This window comes from Calypte anna, chromosome 2 (assembly GCF_003957555.1).
Source record: "Calypte anna isolate BGI_N300 chromosome 2, bCalAnn1_v1.p, whole genome shotgun sequence".
Classification (NCBI taxonomy): Eukaryota; Metazoa; Chordata; class Aves; order Apodiformes; family Trochilidae; genus Calypte; species Calypte anna.
Genome location: NC_044245.1, coordinates 41,531,135 through 41,547,453, shown reverse-complemented (window position 1 = coordinate 41,547,453; position 16,319 = coordinate 41,531,135). Strand labels below are relative to the sequence as shown.

Genomic DNA, 16,319 nt, shown 5'->3' with positions numbered 1-16,319 from the left:
GTGACAAGCTTTAATACCCTTAATGCATTCATACCCACATACTAAAATGTTGTACATTTTTCATAATTATGTTCCACAGTAACTGCATTTCTGTGAACTCTCTTGAAGAAAATGGAATTAATTAACCACCTGGCTTCACCTCCTGTACGAAAAGTAACAATTCTAGACATCTTCACAGTTGCTGGAACATGCATTATTTTAACTCTTCAATAGTAATGTGAAAAAGGAAAAAGAGCCTTTTGCCAAGGCTGTGGATGATTTTGATTCTGAGAACTGTGTAATCCCATGAGATGCTGCATACTCTCAAAACTGACTCCTTTGCTATGAGTGGGTAGGCATTTGGCATGCTGCACATTATTCAGAGCAGCTATGACATCTTAAAAGTACCTTCAGATTAGGAAGGTTATTGTATATTGAATTCCCAGACTAATCTTGAAGATGGATTAAGCTGAGATCAGCATACCCTGCTTGTGGAGTAAGATAAAATTATGTGCTAGAATAACAGTATCCACAGTAGAGCAGGTCCTAATTTAGAGATGGGTGTAGGAAATATGGCAAGATATAAAGCCCTCAATATTTTTTTAACAGAAAAAGACTTGAAAAAAGCAGGGAGTGGACTGTGGACTTGAGTATCCTCCTTACCAAAGCCACTGTATCCACACTATGATTGAATAACATCTCTAACATTCTTTAAGCAGGTGAGGGGGTGTCATCTTTTACACTCACTTTGTAGGCTTCATACGTGAATTCAGTACAAAGTGAGAAGTAGGCTATGTGTATCTGTAATCATTTAAAGGTTCCTCTGTGATGAGACCCCAGCTAAAATACTTTGCTGAAATAGTAACTTCATTTTCTGGAAACTTCGTTTTCTGGAAAATGTGGACTGGGCCAGACCAAAATCTTTCTCAAAATCTGTATTTATTTAAAGGCTTCTGAAGATGTGGTTATGTCTTGTATAAAGTATGCTTGCTTTTGTAATGGCTTCGAAGATGTGTGTGTGAACAACCTTGTTGTGTTAACACCAAAATTTTCAGGTCCTTTTGCAGAAGTTTTTGAAAGCCTTGCAAGTCCACACTGTACTGCATCTAAAGGCTTTGGTAAATCTTAGGGCTTAAGCTCCTTAATCATATGAACAGTGTTGCTGGATCAGATCGAGGGTCAGTTCAGCATGCTAGCCTGTCTGGCTATGGCCAGCAGCTCACGTTTAGAGAAAGCATATAGAAAAGGATAAAAGTGGTAGAGACTTTAGATCTATCATAAGGATAAAGTGATAGAGACAATTAATAATTCTTTCCTGATGACACGTCTGAATTTCTACTTTTCATCTTAATGCATAGTTGTCTTTTAAAAAATGTATGGAATGAATAGACCTTTTGTTATTTGGTGGGGTTTTTTTTTGTGTGGGTTTTGTGGGTTTTTTTTTGTAAGCACACATTTCAAATGTGATGCACATCTTTTGTTTTGGTCTTACTTTCTTCAGTCTACTATGTATGTCATTAATTGTTGAATACAAGATCATCTTAGTGCTGTGTAGCTTTGTTTCAGTTTGCTTTTTGTGTTAGGATATGCTGGTATCATGACTGCTAGCTTCTATTAAATTAATTTCCATGTCACTGTTCCCCATCTTAAAGAATGTATTTCTTTAACTTTAATTGTGTACTTCCTTTTTTTTTTTCCATACCTCTTTCATTTATAGTGTCATTACTCCATGAAGAAGGCAGCCTCCTTCCTGGGTATTGGTACAGAGAATGTTTACTTCATTAAAACAGATGAGAGGTAAGCAAGCAAATGCCATGGCTGTGATCTCTGAGCCTTTTTGAAATGCAGTAGTGCTGTACATAACAAACCTATTTAAATGTAACTGAAAAAAGTTTTAAATCTGTGTCCCTTAGAGGTAAGATGATACCTGAGGAACTGGAGAAACAAGTCCAGCGGGCCAGGAAAGAGGTGAGAGGGAGAGAGAGCATGAAGGAGAGAGGAGAAGTGTATGCAGATTGTGTGCTTGTATCTGAATGGAAGGAAGGAAAAATAAGAGTGAGTGAAAGTAGGGCAGTTAATGTTTTTCTTACGGGTGCAATTTGTTTGCCACAAACCTGTGGGCCAAGCCAAGACTTCTAGGTGCTGTACTCTAATGAGGGAGAAAAATTCCACAGGGTGTTTTAACACTTACGAAAGTCTTGAGTACAATGCTGCTCTGAAGTATTTAACATTTCTTTCAGGATTTCTTTTGCCCTTGATCCTTTTTTTAAGTGGATGCAGTATTTATTTGCTTTAAACAGTAGATGAAAACTGTAGGTTTTCCAGTTAATTGCAGCAGATATTTCTCTATCCTCTGCAGTGAGCAAGAGCTTTACATGTGGCTTAGTCTCTAAAACTATCATACAAGCTACAAATGATAAGTTTGGTCCTTTCTAGTATTGCAGCAAGAGTGCAGAAATTCTGTCCTGTGCCTCTTTTTCCCCCAGGGACTTTGCCGAGTAAGAAAGTCAAAGGCCAGCATTTGGAAATGTACTGACGTGTTCATTTTGACAAGATTAACAGATATTCACACAGCCTGTAAGACAGTACTTACTATAGCTGACATAATTTATTTGAGAAAGGTTGGAGAACTGAATGTGAATTCACAGATGCACAAAGCATCTTCCTTTTATCTTGATTAGCTCACCTTATTTCTCCCCTCAGCTTGTGCATGAAAATAGTAGGACTTGGAGCTCCTCAGCCCTTAGTCCATGATCTGTCAATACCAAGCAACTTGTTCAATGTCCATGGTGTCAACAGTGGTTGCCATGAAATCCTAGCTTGGGAAACCCTACCATTGTGGTTGATAGAAAAGCCAAGGCAGTGCTGTCCTGTCATGCTTCTGCGTGGCCACAGGTTTCACTAAAGTTTTATCACAGGTTTAGATACATCTTCTGCCTATCTCCTCTTTCAGTTTTATACTTGGTGTTGTAACTATTGATACAGGGTAACCCTAATTAGCTGTCAAACTCTCTGGCCTGCCTGCTTTGCATTAACCATGGGAGACATCTGTAGTTTACCCTATTAAGAAAAAAAAAGTCTGAAATGAAGTGCAGCAAGAAGCAGCAGGCTGACAGGAAAATGAACTCTTTGTTCTTAAAAAACAGCTTTTCTCTTTGTTGATGTAATATTAAGTTTAGTAGTTATCTAAAAAAAAAAATCAATTGAAATTTATGAATTTAAGAAAAGTTAGTCTCAGTGTGGTGCTTTGTAATTAAAAAAAACAAATGTTCTGTATTTAAATTCTCTGTTTACAGGAGAGACACTATGTCACTTGCGTTTAATGGAAGTTACAGGTATTTTGGTAGTTTTTCATTTCATCAGAGCTTCAGTAAGTGTGTCTGCCCTTTTTAAAGGGCTGCTTTACAACTACAGAGGGACATTTCAGTGAATTACAGTAAATATTCTAATGACTCTAGACAATAGAAGATGTATTTACTAGTGGTAGGAGCACAAAATGATCACTGACTGAGCAGTGAGAGTCTTAGGTCTCTTGTTAGAGGATTTATTCAGAAAGACTTATTCTTCTTGACAATATATTTAAATAAAAAAGTAATTCCCTTCTTTATAGGGAAAAAGGTAGTACTAACAGTCTTCAGAACCTGGAGAGATTTGAGAGTTGTTCCTGTATTCAGTCATGTTACCTGGTGGCTGCTAGGGGAGCTTTAGACTTTGATGTAGCTGTGGGAGAAAATTGATGAGAACACTAACAGAAACTGTTTAGTGCAGCAGATACGTCTTTGCCTCACTTGCAAGCCTGTACTGTACTAGAGCTTCAGGATGTTTTGTAAGTTTGACTGACTTTTGCAAGTTGTATTAGGAATGAATGACTGAGAAGTTAATTACATGCTGGAAATCCTTTGTGAATGTATGGGATTAGTTTAAATTAATCAAATATTACTTTCCTCTGTTTTACCAATTTTTAAAGAAGTTGAAAAGCCAAAACAAACCACAAAAAGTTAAATCATAATTATTCATTATTCTAACAGTCCTCTAAACTGTTAAAGAAGTATGAAACTGTCAGAGTGTGAATGTGAATCAAACCAGTCTCTGTACTAGATTTTTTAAAGTGGCAGCACATTTTTTTATTAAAAAAAAAGAAAGACTTCAAAGGCTCGTGTGTAGAATTTGATTATTTGTTTTTCAGTTGATGTCTGATTTCAGTGAAGATAAATTGAATTACATCAGCAGAGAGACTTAGATCATCTGAGAGATTTAATTTGTTGCAAATGAACTCCAGGGATCCTGGATTGTACAGTTCAATAACAACTTTCAGAGCCACCTCAGCAACTGTGTTGTGATGCTTTGGGTCAGATGCTGAAACATGCAAAAGAGTCCTTTCAGTATGTATTTACCAGCAAAAGAGCCTGCACACTCACTGCAAGGGCTCCATTTCATGAAGTCATTACAGATTCCACATATTCTTTTCATTGTTTTAGTTTCTGCCCCCAAGTACCTCTGCCAGGGTACTTGACCTGGTCTGCTCGTGCTACTGCCTCCCCCTCACCCCAACTACTAGTTGAATGGGAAAGCAATGAGCAAAATCACTGCAACCAAAATGGAGAGGCTGCAGCCAGACATTAGCTTTCCTTATCCCACCCTTCAATCTGAGATTTCCAGTGGTCTCTTTCCTCACATTCAGTAACCATCTACAGCCCTTCCTTTCTTTCTCCTTTCTTCCAGGGGCAGGAGCAAGAGAATAGTGCTTTGGTGTAGAGCAGGCCTTGGGGTCAGGTGGCCATGGCTGTCCCAGTTGGTGTGTGTGCTGTGCCAGTACTGCCAAAGACAAATCGTGTTCCCTAACTAAAGGTTCCTCTTCAGTAGGCAGAGAATAGGGGCACTGTAGAGACAACATGTGGAAACCCTAAAGGGATGAGCCCTTTCCTTGCCTGGGTAGACTGCTGGCTGAGCTGGTGGCTTTGCTTTAGTCAGCAGAACGGCAGCAAATGTGGTAGTAAAATGTTGAAGATTGAGACATGAGAATCTGTGTATAAAAGATGTCAAATATCTGGTATGTTTTCATCTCGACAAAACTAGCATCTGTCAAAACAGTCTGAAGCTGCTGAAGTCTGCCCTGGAATGGTGTTAAGTGGAAATGGGATTCATAAAAATTTTTTTTTAAAAAGAATTTTTTTTAGATTCAGCACTTCTAAATGCAGTACCTTCTGCTAGGAGACTAAAATGTAGCCTATTGCATCTTTTTCGTATGTTCCTAGACCTTTTTGCTTTGCAGATATGCTGGAGGGAATGAACAGTGCAAATGACTTTTTTCTTTTTTTTTTTTTTTTTTTCATCCTATTGCAGGGGTCAACACCATTTCTTGTCTGTGCTACAGCAGGCACAACAGTGCTGGGAGCATTTGATCCTCTGGATGCAATTGCTGATGTCTGTGAAAAGCATGGCCTCTGGCTTCATGTAGATGTGAGTTTGTAAACTGTGTAGCTTTTTTTTAGCACTGCTTTTTTATAATTACTATTTTTCTTTGTTCATGTTCTGTGCAGAAGTTGGGCTTTAATAACTTTTTTTTTTTGCATAGAGAACAGTGATGCATTCTGATTTGTCTCTGTTACATGTATTGAAAAACAGCAAATAATTTGGTTGTGATAAGCAGTGAAAGCTATTTTGTCATCATCAGGTTATATTTCAAAATAATTTAAAAATCAATTTCTTCCATCTTGCTAGCTCCTAAAAATTCTTCAAGGGTGATTATATACAAATATAACTTCAGATTCTTTCCACATTCTGTTGGAGAATGGACACATTAGCATTGTGATGTATGGTTCATGCAGGTTTAAAATAAAGGTATATTCCTGGCTAAACCAGTCATAAATTTATCTTTCATATTTACAGGTTTGAGTCTCTTGTGTATCTCCTTATGTTTTTTTAACTTGTTCAGAATTTTTCTTTTTTTATAGTTTTAGGTTTGGATATTAAAATCCGTTCATGAACTTTTTGAAATATCAGTTGTGCCCTTTTATTACCTGAAAGAGCTGTAAATGTATTCTTCTAAAACTAGGTCTCTTCATCTTTTCTAAAATTTCGTTCTCATTATAATTGCAATGCCACAAATCCAGGTTGCCTAGACTAAAAGCCATGGAGTAATGAGAGAATCTGTAGCAATATTAAAAGAAATTGTTAGACCTGATGGAAATTTTTAAGGTGCTTGTTTAACATTGAGTATTTAAGGAAAAAATCACATAGGCAGTAATGTGCATTCAAATAAATGTCTGATAGACATTAATAAAGTTGCTGTATGTGTGAGTCAGGAGTTTTCTTACTGGCTTGGAGGCAAAGATGCAGAATTTATCCCTGGTATTTAAAGTGATTGCAAAGCTGCTTCATGGCTTTGTGCTGGTGAGAATGACCCAGGTGGTTTTCAGCAGAAGTGCAGCATCCACAGTAGGTGCTAGACTCTTGCCTGCGTTGCATATAGTTTGTGGTAAGATGGATAAATTCAGAATATGTGTTGGATTTCAGGTGAGTTGAGTAGACATGGCTGGAGCCATCTCCAGTGGCTGTAGGAAGATGCTGGGTAGTCTCCTACCCTACTCCCTATAGTGTAGGTGAATGACTAGTTAGGTGGGATGTACCTGGGCCATATTATGAGCCATACTTCATAGATAGTGTTTTGTGAAGAATTAACTATTTTCTTCCAGTTTGACCTCATGATAAGCTAAGTTAAAATGTCAGTGAATATCCTAAGAGTTTATCTTCTGTTGGAACAGTGACTGTAGCTGTCATTTGTTAATTGATTCCCTATAGAAGGACAAATGTACAGTAATAAATTTGGTTTATGGACTGGATGACTAATTGTTCTGTTAAGTTGTGATTCATGTTAGGAACCTCTCAGTAGGTCTTTTGAGTTCTATCAGTATTTTTTCCATCTTTCACTCTCTAGGAAAAGTTGAGTGTGTGGCTCTTTCTTTTCTGTTTAAAGTATTTATATGGGAATCAGGTATGGGGAAGAGACTGAAAGATTTCTATCTAAGTAACATCAGGCAAATATACAAATGTGCTATGGTAAAAGGAGCAGTCTATAACTTCTAATGTGACCTCTATTGACTTAGAGCACCATTAGAAACAGTTTTACTAGAATAACTTGTGAAAAAATACAGTGAGAACAGGCATCTGACCTTCAGAAACAGTGTACAAGAAATATAGTATAGAGTTGGATTTTTCATTGTTTTTAAGCAAGCTTACCTTCTAACTTTGTAAGCAAGAATATAATATGCAAAAAGTTTGAGTTTTGAAATCAGTTGAATGATTTTCAAGTTATCCAGCCTGATTTATAGCAAATATTGCTTTTTGGACCTGCTGTAACTTTGGAGGAAAAAAGATATAATACAATTAAAACAAATATTTAATAATGGGGCAAGTTGTGCCTAATTTTGGCCTTCTTGTGTTTCATTGATGGTAATCAGGATTATCTACTACAGACAGTCTGAAGAGCTGTTTATAAGAATGTCTTATGTGAATGTCAGTGGTGTTATTTCTAGTTTTACACTGATGTATCTCATTTCAGAATATTTTCTGATCCTAAAAATTGATACGTGTGCCCGAGGGAGTCCCTTTTCATTAAACATGAAATGATAAAGCTCTTGATTCTTATGAAGGGCAAAAGGGAGAATGTCAATATAAAATCAGCGGGCTTCCGGAGGATAAATTCCAATAAAGTCAGAAATAGAGAAGGTCTCACATGGAGACAAACCAAAGAGGAAAAGGGAGCTAAGGAAAAGGTTGTTTTAAGGAGATAACATCAATAAGCTCAAAGTGTCTCAGCAGTGAAGCCTTTCAACAGCCTAAGTGCAGAGACTATAACCAAGTTATTTTGTGTACATTTCAGGATTCATACATGCATTCCAGTTGTTTGGTGCATTTTAACATGTATCTATGATGCCTTTCTCAATGCCTTGTTTTGCATCATCAAGATGAACTCAAGTTCCAGCACTTCTGTATCTCATCTGCTATGAACATGTAGCTTGAAACACTCTGTATGAGTGTCTCTTCCTTGCTAGTCCTCACTTTGACTTTTTTTCCCATAACTAGAGCAGGACAGAAAATCAGGTTTAACCTATAAGCCTGTGCTTATGTAGTTAGTTTAATTGCATGGTGAACACTGTGATTCCCATTGTTCAGCTGTAAGTGGTTTGTTGCATATGCAACAACTATTTTCTCATACCAGGGTACCAATTACATCTCATGAGACACAGTGATAATAATTATCTTTCTCATTCTGAGCTACCTTGTCATAAACAAAATGTGTCAATCTAGTTTGATTCATCTTTGTTCCTTCTCTAGTTTTGTGGATGGAGGAGAAGCAGTTAAATTCGGTGTGTCTCATCTGAAAGCCAGAGAAAGAGTGCCAAGCTGCAGCTGTGGTAGCGAGTGAAAACCTGGCTGGAAAATCATACTCAGAGAGTAATTACCAGAGGCTCACTGCTAAAAGAGGAGAAAATTTTCAGTAGGATTCTACAAAGGTCCCTGCTAGGTTAGAATTTGCCCGGTATTTTCATTAAGAACTTGGATGAAACGGAACACGCTGCCTAAATTTTAAAATTGACATAAAACTGCTGCAAGAGGCAGTGGGAGGACAGAATTAGAAATCAGAGATCTTGACAGTTTGGAGAAAAAAGTGTAAAAACTAGGGTATAGTTCAGTAAAGATAGAGCTCTAAGTTTAAGCTGTAATCACTGCACAAACACAGGCTGGGGATTGTTGGCTAGACAGCAGATCTTCAGAAAAACATCTGGAGTTTGCAGTGTATCATGAATTAGAATTTGTAAGCATTTTCAGAAAGGGTAAATGTCTTTCAGAACTGAATACAGAAGATACATAAAATAATTATCTCTTTCTGCTTGGTGCTCCATTTGTTTTATCTAGATTGCAGCCAAATAAAAAGTGCATTTCAAGAAGGTTAAGGACGTACAGAAGAAAGATTAGAAAACAATAAAGCAGCGAGGATAAACAGAACCATATCTAGAAATTATAAGCAATGAGGAAAAAAATGAAAGTACTGATGTTATTTAAACTAGAAAAGACAGAGCCAATACATAATAGTTTACAGATGCTTTAAAAGCTGCTGCAAAAAGAAAAGGAAGAATCTGTTGCCCTGACCACTGCAGGTATGACAAGAGGTAGTGCTGTTTAGGAGTGACCCTTTAAATCAGAGCTGTTGCAAATAAAGTCATGAAGTTGTGCAGCTTCCATCATTAGAGGTTTCTAAAACCAGGCAAAGCCAGTAACAGTGATTTTCACTCTTCTAAAGTGCCTTCCCATTTGCTTTTTTTGACAGCCCTGGATACCCAAGTGCTTATTTTTTTTTATTTGAGTAAAGAAGTAAGGAGCACAAATTCATCTTGTAGTACTGTGGCTCAAGGAGAGATTGAAAAGTGGTGGAGATGCCTGGATCTCCAGCACTATCATCCCTCTCTCCGTGATCTCCAGCAGTACTTTTTTAAAATAAAGGCATAAAGTAGTGCCAAAAGAGCTGTAAAGGCAGCAGCTGCTGATGTGTCTTATTTCACTGCATCTTATTTTTCACTTTGATGCTAATCATGAGGTGGGTGTGTTCATTGATTAATAATCTCAAGATAAGACAAGTATTTGACAGAAGTAAGTATGGCAGATCCTGCCTTTGGAGGTGGTACACTGCTGAGATGACCTTTTGAGGAGGGTCTTTTAAATCCTAATCTTCAAACAGTGTGAAAGTGTTAGCTTTTTCACATACACCTTTGGTTGCAATTTTTCCCAATATTTATTATTTTTCCGTGAGTTGCTTATGAATTATGAGATTCAGGGAATAATCTAGTGACTGTTTTGACTTTATTGAATCATAGAATAGGTAACATCCACCTACGAATAAGAATCTGTTTGACTGTCTTCCTGTATCATGACTAATTTGGGCTAGCTGGAGAAATACAGTTTCAAGTCCTGGGTCTGCCACAGGATTGCTGTGAAGTTTGAGGCAAATAATTTCCTGCCTTAGGTCCCACCTGTAGACTGAGCAGCCCTCTCCTCAGCAAGGATGTTGTGTGCATGACAACATAAAATATGATGTGGTACATTAATGTACTGCATTAATGAGAACGACATGTGTTGAGACAAGTTATTAACCTTTCATTTCCCTTGTGTGCCCTTACTGTTCCTGTCTTCCAGAGACAGTAGCTCTTATTCCTGATGTATGATCTGGAAAAAAACATTGATGCTAAATTCATAGATCAGCTATCACATCTGCTTCTTTCAAAGAAAAAAACCAAAAAAACCTTAAGCCAAACAAGCATATGTTCTCTATGCTCAGACCAAGAATCTTCACATCAGTTGTTTTTTCTTGATTAGCCCCAATTTTATGAACTTAATTTTTTTTTTTAAATTTTTAAAATAAGCTGAGTTCACCTCTGTTTGGTGGACTGGTGCATCATATATGTCTCTGAGGGACCTTACTTGTTTCACATGGGAGTGTGTTTAAGTTGACTGTGCCTTTTTAAAAGCCAGATGGTGTCCAAATAAAAAGTGCATTTCTCAAAGCAGTTTCTAAAAGGCAGTGTATGACATTGATACTGTTTATTGTGTATTTTCCCCACCCTGACTCTGAGATCCAATATTCTTGTTTAAGGATGGAAGATAGCAGGTGGTGGGTGAAATCTGGTCCTTGCAAAAATCATAATGGGAATCACCTGTCCTGGCTAAAGTTGCCCAGAACTTAAACTTGTCTAATAAAAGCTGTTGAGTTGTTTGAGTTCCTGCTATAGTCCATGCAGAGAGACAGCTGCAAAAGGTGTTCCCCAAAGACAAGTATCTGGAATATGTAAGATGATACTCAATAAGGAGCTTCAGTGGAGAGCTTCTTCCAGAGAAGGCCTAAATGGCTCTTAGACTACACTCTTGGTTCTTATTTTCTGAGGGTGTTGTAGTGAGTGTTACTCCATTTTAAAGTCAGTTGGATTGCTGATAATAGAAATGGTGCTCTTGCCTACTCACTGACTTCACTTTTCATGTTTGTTTGAACATGAAACGGAATGGAAAATCTAAGCCTGGATGTTGCAATTAGCAGTTTATTGTCCCTTACTCTTTCCCTTATGAATGTCTCAGAAAAGAAGTGGCTAGCAGGAAGAAACTATAAAAAAATGGAGCTTTCTGCTTCACTATTTAGGTTTGTACAGGGGGAAAGGAAGCACCTCGGATTCAGTGTCAGGAATTGGTGTGGTCATGCCAAGGACACTTCAGTTTGTGCCCTTGCTTACAGAGAAGGGGCAGTGTAGTCTGCGGCTCAGAGAGTGGTGCAAACCATCAGTGCCTCTATTTTAGGCATATTCTCAGGCTGGCATTAGCATTTCAGTAGATTATATTAGAGCCTTATAATAAACTATGTTTTAAATGAGAAAACATCTTCAGAAATTATTAGTTGAAGCATTAGCCAAAGAACTTTATAGAAATAATATTGTTTTGGCTCTATAAATGTTCCAACAGGCTTCTTGGGGTGGCTCGGCTTTGATATCAAGGAAGCATTGCAGACTTCTTCATGGCATCCAGAGGTAAGTAAGTTTAGTTCATAGGCACACTTACCCCAGGGACTGAGATGGATAGATGTGTTTGCTTCCATGAGAGCTGCATTTTCCAAAACACATATTGCTATTAATTGGAGAGATTTCTGAATCTGAGTGTGTGTGTGTGTGGGGGGGGGGGGGGGGGGGGAAGGGGGAAATGGGAAATCTTATTTGTCTGATTGGACTGTGTTTGGCCATTTTTTATTCTCTAGTAGCCATGGTTATAGGTGCAATTTCCACCTTCCTTTCTCTGTTTATAAATTTCACAGGGCTGATTCTGTTGCCTGGAATCCCCACAAAATGCTGTTGGCAGGAATCCAGTGCTGTGCTCTTCTGGTGAAAGATAGCTCTGTAAGTCATCCTGTCCTCTTTGTTTGTGCATGGGTTGTTTTGCTTTTTCTTTTTTTGCTTTAAATTTTTTAACATGGTAAACTGTCATTGCTGTAACATGGAAGTGGAAATAGAAAACCACTGCAAGTCAGTGTTACTATGCTGCAGTGCAAAAGCTGAATAATATTATTTTGAAATTCACCACAAAATTAATAAAGGGTGAACAAGAGAGCAGGGTCAAACCAATTCAAGTCACTGTGCTCACCAATGGTCAAATTTTGCAGCTGGTGCCCTTACTAGTGAACTTCTCTACATGATTTGCATTCAGAATTGAGCATATTGTCATCTGGGTCTGCAGCACTTAAACACCAAGCTCATCAAAGTCCTCAGAATAGCTGTCATCCATTGGGACTGCAGCACTACTGCAGCTCTGTTTAAAGTAAGCAGAACTCCTCTTTGCATCCCCTTATGTGGGTGCACCAGAGTGGGAACATACACAGGTAAAGGTGCTGAGCCTTCTTTCCCCACTATTTCTTCCTCATCACCAGGGTGATTTAGGCTTTCCAAAGTCTATAAACTAATTAAAAGGTCTAGCAAGCAAGCAAGCAACAGAGCTCTGATCTCAAGTGGCACAAAAGGGAGATGAGTCTGCGATATTGTAGAAGTCCCTGCTGACATCTTTGTGGAATTCTTCTCCCTTAATAAAGAAATGAGTGAGAGGTCAATTTTTTCAATCCCCATTTCAATCTCAACCTTGCTAAAATTATGCCCATTGTCCACCATCAGGAGAGAGTTTTAGCTTATAGTTCATAAGTTATAAATGACTGAACACCATGAAGATATGGAGCCCCTGAGGTTTACATTTCTATTTTGTGGCCATGATTTCCAAATAACTTTTATAAATCTCTGTCAAACCAGTTGATAGTTTCTGTTCAGCTGCAAATGGTTAGCTGTCCTTGTAATTGCTTACTAACTTCTGGTATTAAGAACTGCTGAGGACCAAGGAGCATAGATGATCATCAGCACTCTCTTGGAGCTGATTGCTCCAAGCTGGGGGTGAGACATGGCAGTCCAGGTAAGAGAAGTGTGCCTCCTCATTTCCTCAGACTGGATTCTGTGGGATGGAAGAGGATTAGATCCCGGGACTACCTGTCCATCTCTCTACTATTATTCCAGGATGAAAACCAAGCAGAATGAAGTTATTGACTAAGATTAATGTGGTATTTTCATTGCAGGCTTGGGAAGAACTCAGTGCTGTATTTTTACCTAATTAGGCCTAGTACGTAGGTACAGCCCCAGGTAATTATTAAACTACTTGGGTTTCACAGTGGAATTTCTCAGAAAGAAATTGAGAGAAATTGTAGCTCCTCTGGCATTCAGATTCACTTTATAACTGTTCCAACTTCAGGGCTCTGGCAGCCTTTCTGTGTTCTCCTTCCAAGGAGTGTAATGTCTGGTAGATCAATCCTATTCCACTCCTACATCACAGCTAGTTGTGCTGGAAATACTTGCAGAGCTGAATCTTAGGCTATTGATGGGTGAAAACACAAGTATTACTGATCATAAAACCAGATTCTTTTGTTCAGTGAGACACATTCTGTAAAGCAGGAGAGATGCATGGGGAGGAGAGGGTGCTTGACACTTGCATGCTTTGTGTGTGTGCCAGTGCAGTCTTTATGTGCAAACAGACACACATACATGTTTGAGTACTTTCATATCATCATTTTGAAGGTGTTGGAATACAGATCCTTAAGAAATAAAGATCAAATGCATATTTAAGACATTTTATCACAAAGGCCTTGCTTCACTTTGACCTTCTCCATACCAGAACGGGCAGCTAAATCCACTTTCCCCTTAAAAATGCTATTTTCCACACCAGTAAGAAAAGGGAAGAATACATGTATTGGTTGCTTACTTGGCAGCTTGTTCCACTGCTCCTAAATAACATAAATACCTGCATCTGCAGATGAAAAGCACACATTTGCATGCAAGCATAATTCCTTGACACTGGTTAAGATGCATCAGTGGGAGCTGGAAGAGTTTGGCATACATTGGTTTGCTAGTGGATGCTTAAGAAACCCTGGTAGTTTCTAAAGGGCAGAATTCTGCAAGAAATCAGAGCAAGAAAAGGTTAAACATAGATGTTAAATCTTTTTTATGAATCAAAAACTAGCTCCCTTTGAAGGATATTTTGTTTGTCTTTCAATTTGTTTTCAGGTCTGTTTGGATTCTGTGGACTATCTCAAGATTAAGACAATGGACAAAAATAGGACAAATGGACAAAAATATCCTCTTCAGTTTTGTTTTTTTGGGTGTTTCATTTTTTTTCTTAAAGCATAGATCACAAGCTTTGTAAGTTGTCTGATGTAAGGAAACAGAAGGATTCCATCATATTTCTGATGCAGTGGCAACATCCTAATTTACAGTTAGGAAAAACCATAGATACTGGTTTTGTTTGGTTTGGCTTTTTTTTTTGCCACACAACATTAATAACGTTTGAAGTTTAGTTGTTAATAGGCTTAGGACATTGCAGCTAGAGTATTAAAATGAAAAAAACACAGATTTTTGTACAACAAAAAGTATAAGCTGCAGGAAATACTGATAAGAGTATATTCAAGCCTTAGTGAAACACAACTGGAATGATTTCCAAAGAAGGCAAAGATAAAAAAGAGAAATACATGATTGACTTGATTAGAAGCAAAAAGTGTTTTCACCAAAGGGAAAGAGAGGTTGGTTAATCCTCTGTAATAGCTCTGATCAATGACAGTAGTTTTTCAGTGCTTAAAGCACTCAATAAATGCCCAGCTATACCTTTTTGACTGCCATGCCCTCAGTAACTTTCATCCCTTCTGTAGTAAGATAGGCTTACTCAGAACACACTTGCATTTCTGTGGCATGGATTGCAGTGACTGTTTAAGCACAAAGTTAGATGCACTGATATTCTCAAAACAATACTGGGCCAATTTTGTTCTTAAGTTCTTAAAATTTTAGGAGTTAGTTTTGGGTTGTATGTACTCTCTTAAGACCACAGAGCTATTCCAATTTGTCCTTTCTACAACCCATATGAGTGTGGCCGTTGTCACTGTAGAAATAGAGGTGTTTTTTTTAATAAATGCTTTTCATCGATGCCAAAGTTCTCCGACTTGTTAGAATGTAGCACTAGGTTAGGTAATTAGCAATCAGTTCAAGGTAATGAGCAGAATTTTCACTTACTAGGTGGAAAAAAAAAAAGCTTCAAAGAATGTAGCTGATGAAATCCCAGTTTAGCACAGAATATAACTAATTGAGGTGATCATCATAGCCATTTACACTGTAATCTCTTACTCATCATTAGCAGTACCCCAAGGATGTCTACTTTCCTGATTCCTTTCCAGGGCAGTTGCAGGAAATACTCTGTTCCCCTTGCTTTCTGCTTGGGGCTAGTAGAGCTGAGAGCTCCTTCTCACCTCTTTAAGTGAATTACAGGGATGGCCTTTTGCGCTACACTGCTTTTGAGAATTTTCAAGTATGCCATTCAAAAGATCATCTTCATTGCTTCAGATGAGGCAATTCAGGATAATGTTTGTCTTGGGGGAAAAAGGAGGTTTTGTCAATTGAATTGAAATTCAATTTTAACTAGCAGTGGAAATAGAAATAGGTCAGATGACTTGCTCTAGTAAGGATGTTTGATGAAACAAAATTGTTGAATTATGAATCTAAAGGTCTTATATATTGATTTCTGTATCAATAGTTATTCATTTGCTTGCCATTAGTTAGAATGCAGAGCAACTATCCATAGACTTAACCAAAACCAAAGGCTATTTGAAACTTTTTAGTGGACTGGGGCCTCTGTGGAAACAGTATTTCCATTTTCTAATCTTCCACAGCTCTAGTAGTATAAGGCAGAGCACTACCATTAGTCTCAGTACAAAAGGCAGAAAGATGAAAGATGCTGAAGAAATATCTCAAACTTGTCAAATGGGGCAGTTTTAATGACATTTTTGCAATTTTTCTGAGCAGATGGAGCAGCTCAGTTACCGTGTGGAAAACTGGGTGGTCTCGGGACTGAGAATGTTGAGTTGGAAGGGAGGCTTTTTCACTTGACAAGGAAAACTGAAATGACTTTTTGTCTTCAGCATGTTTGAATATGTTACTTTTGAGACCTCAGCAATCAGGAGTAACTGCTTTCTAGAGCATAAAGCTATTCTTGGATGTTTTTTCTTTTCTGTTTTCTTCCTCACCCAAACTCACTTTTCCTTCTCTTTATTTCTCACAAAGTGTGATGTTTTTTTGTTTGTTTGGTTTTTTGTTTTGTTTTGTTCATTCTCTACTGATGTGCTGGAGGATGACATTGTACATGTCTCTGGAGACTGACAGTAGGCAATATCCTCAGTAGAATTTCTTGAGTGTGTTGCATTATTATTAAGGTAAGCAGGTGGAAAAGGATCA

At 37.9% G+C, this 16,319-nt stretch overlaps 1 protein-coding gene across 1 annotated transcript in view; it reads left to right on the top strand.

The window, feature by feature from the left end:
- The window catches only part of GADL1 (glutamate decarboxylase like 1), an 85,372-nt gene that overhangs the window by 21,604 nt on the left and 47,449 nt on the right, over nucleotides 1-16,319 (top strand). Inside the window, exons 7-11 of the mRNA XM_030446095.1 lie at nucleotides 1,697-1,776; nucleotides 1,893-1,947; nucleotides 5,323-5,439; nucleotides 11,485-11,549; nucleotides 11,831-11,912. Coding sequence (XP_030301955.1) covers nucleotides 1,697-1,776; nucleotides 1,893-1,947; nucleotides 5,323-5,439; nucleotides 11,485-11,549; nucleotides 11,831-11,912 — 399 coding nt within the window. The remainder of the gene's footprint in view (nucleotides 1-1,696; nucleotides 1,777-1,892; nucleotides 1,948-5,322; nucleotides 5,440-11,484; nucleotides 11,550-11,830; nucleotides 11,913-16,319) is intronic.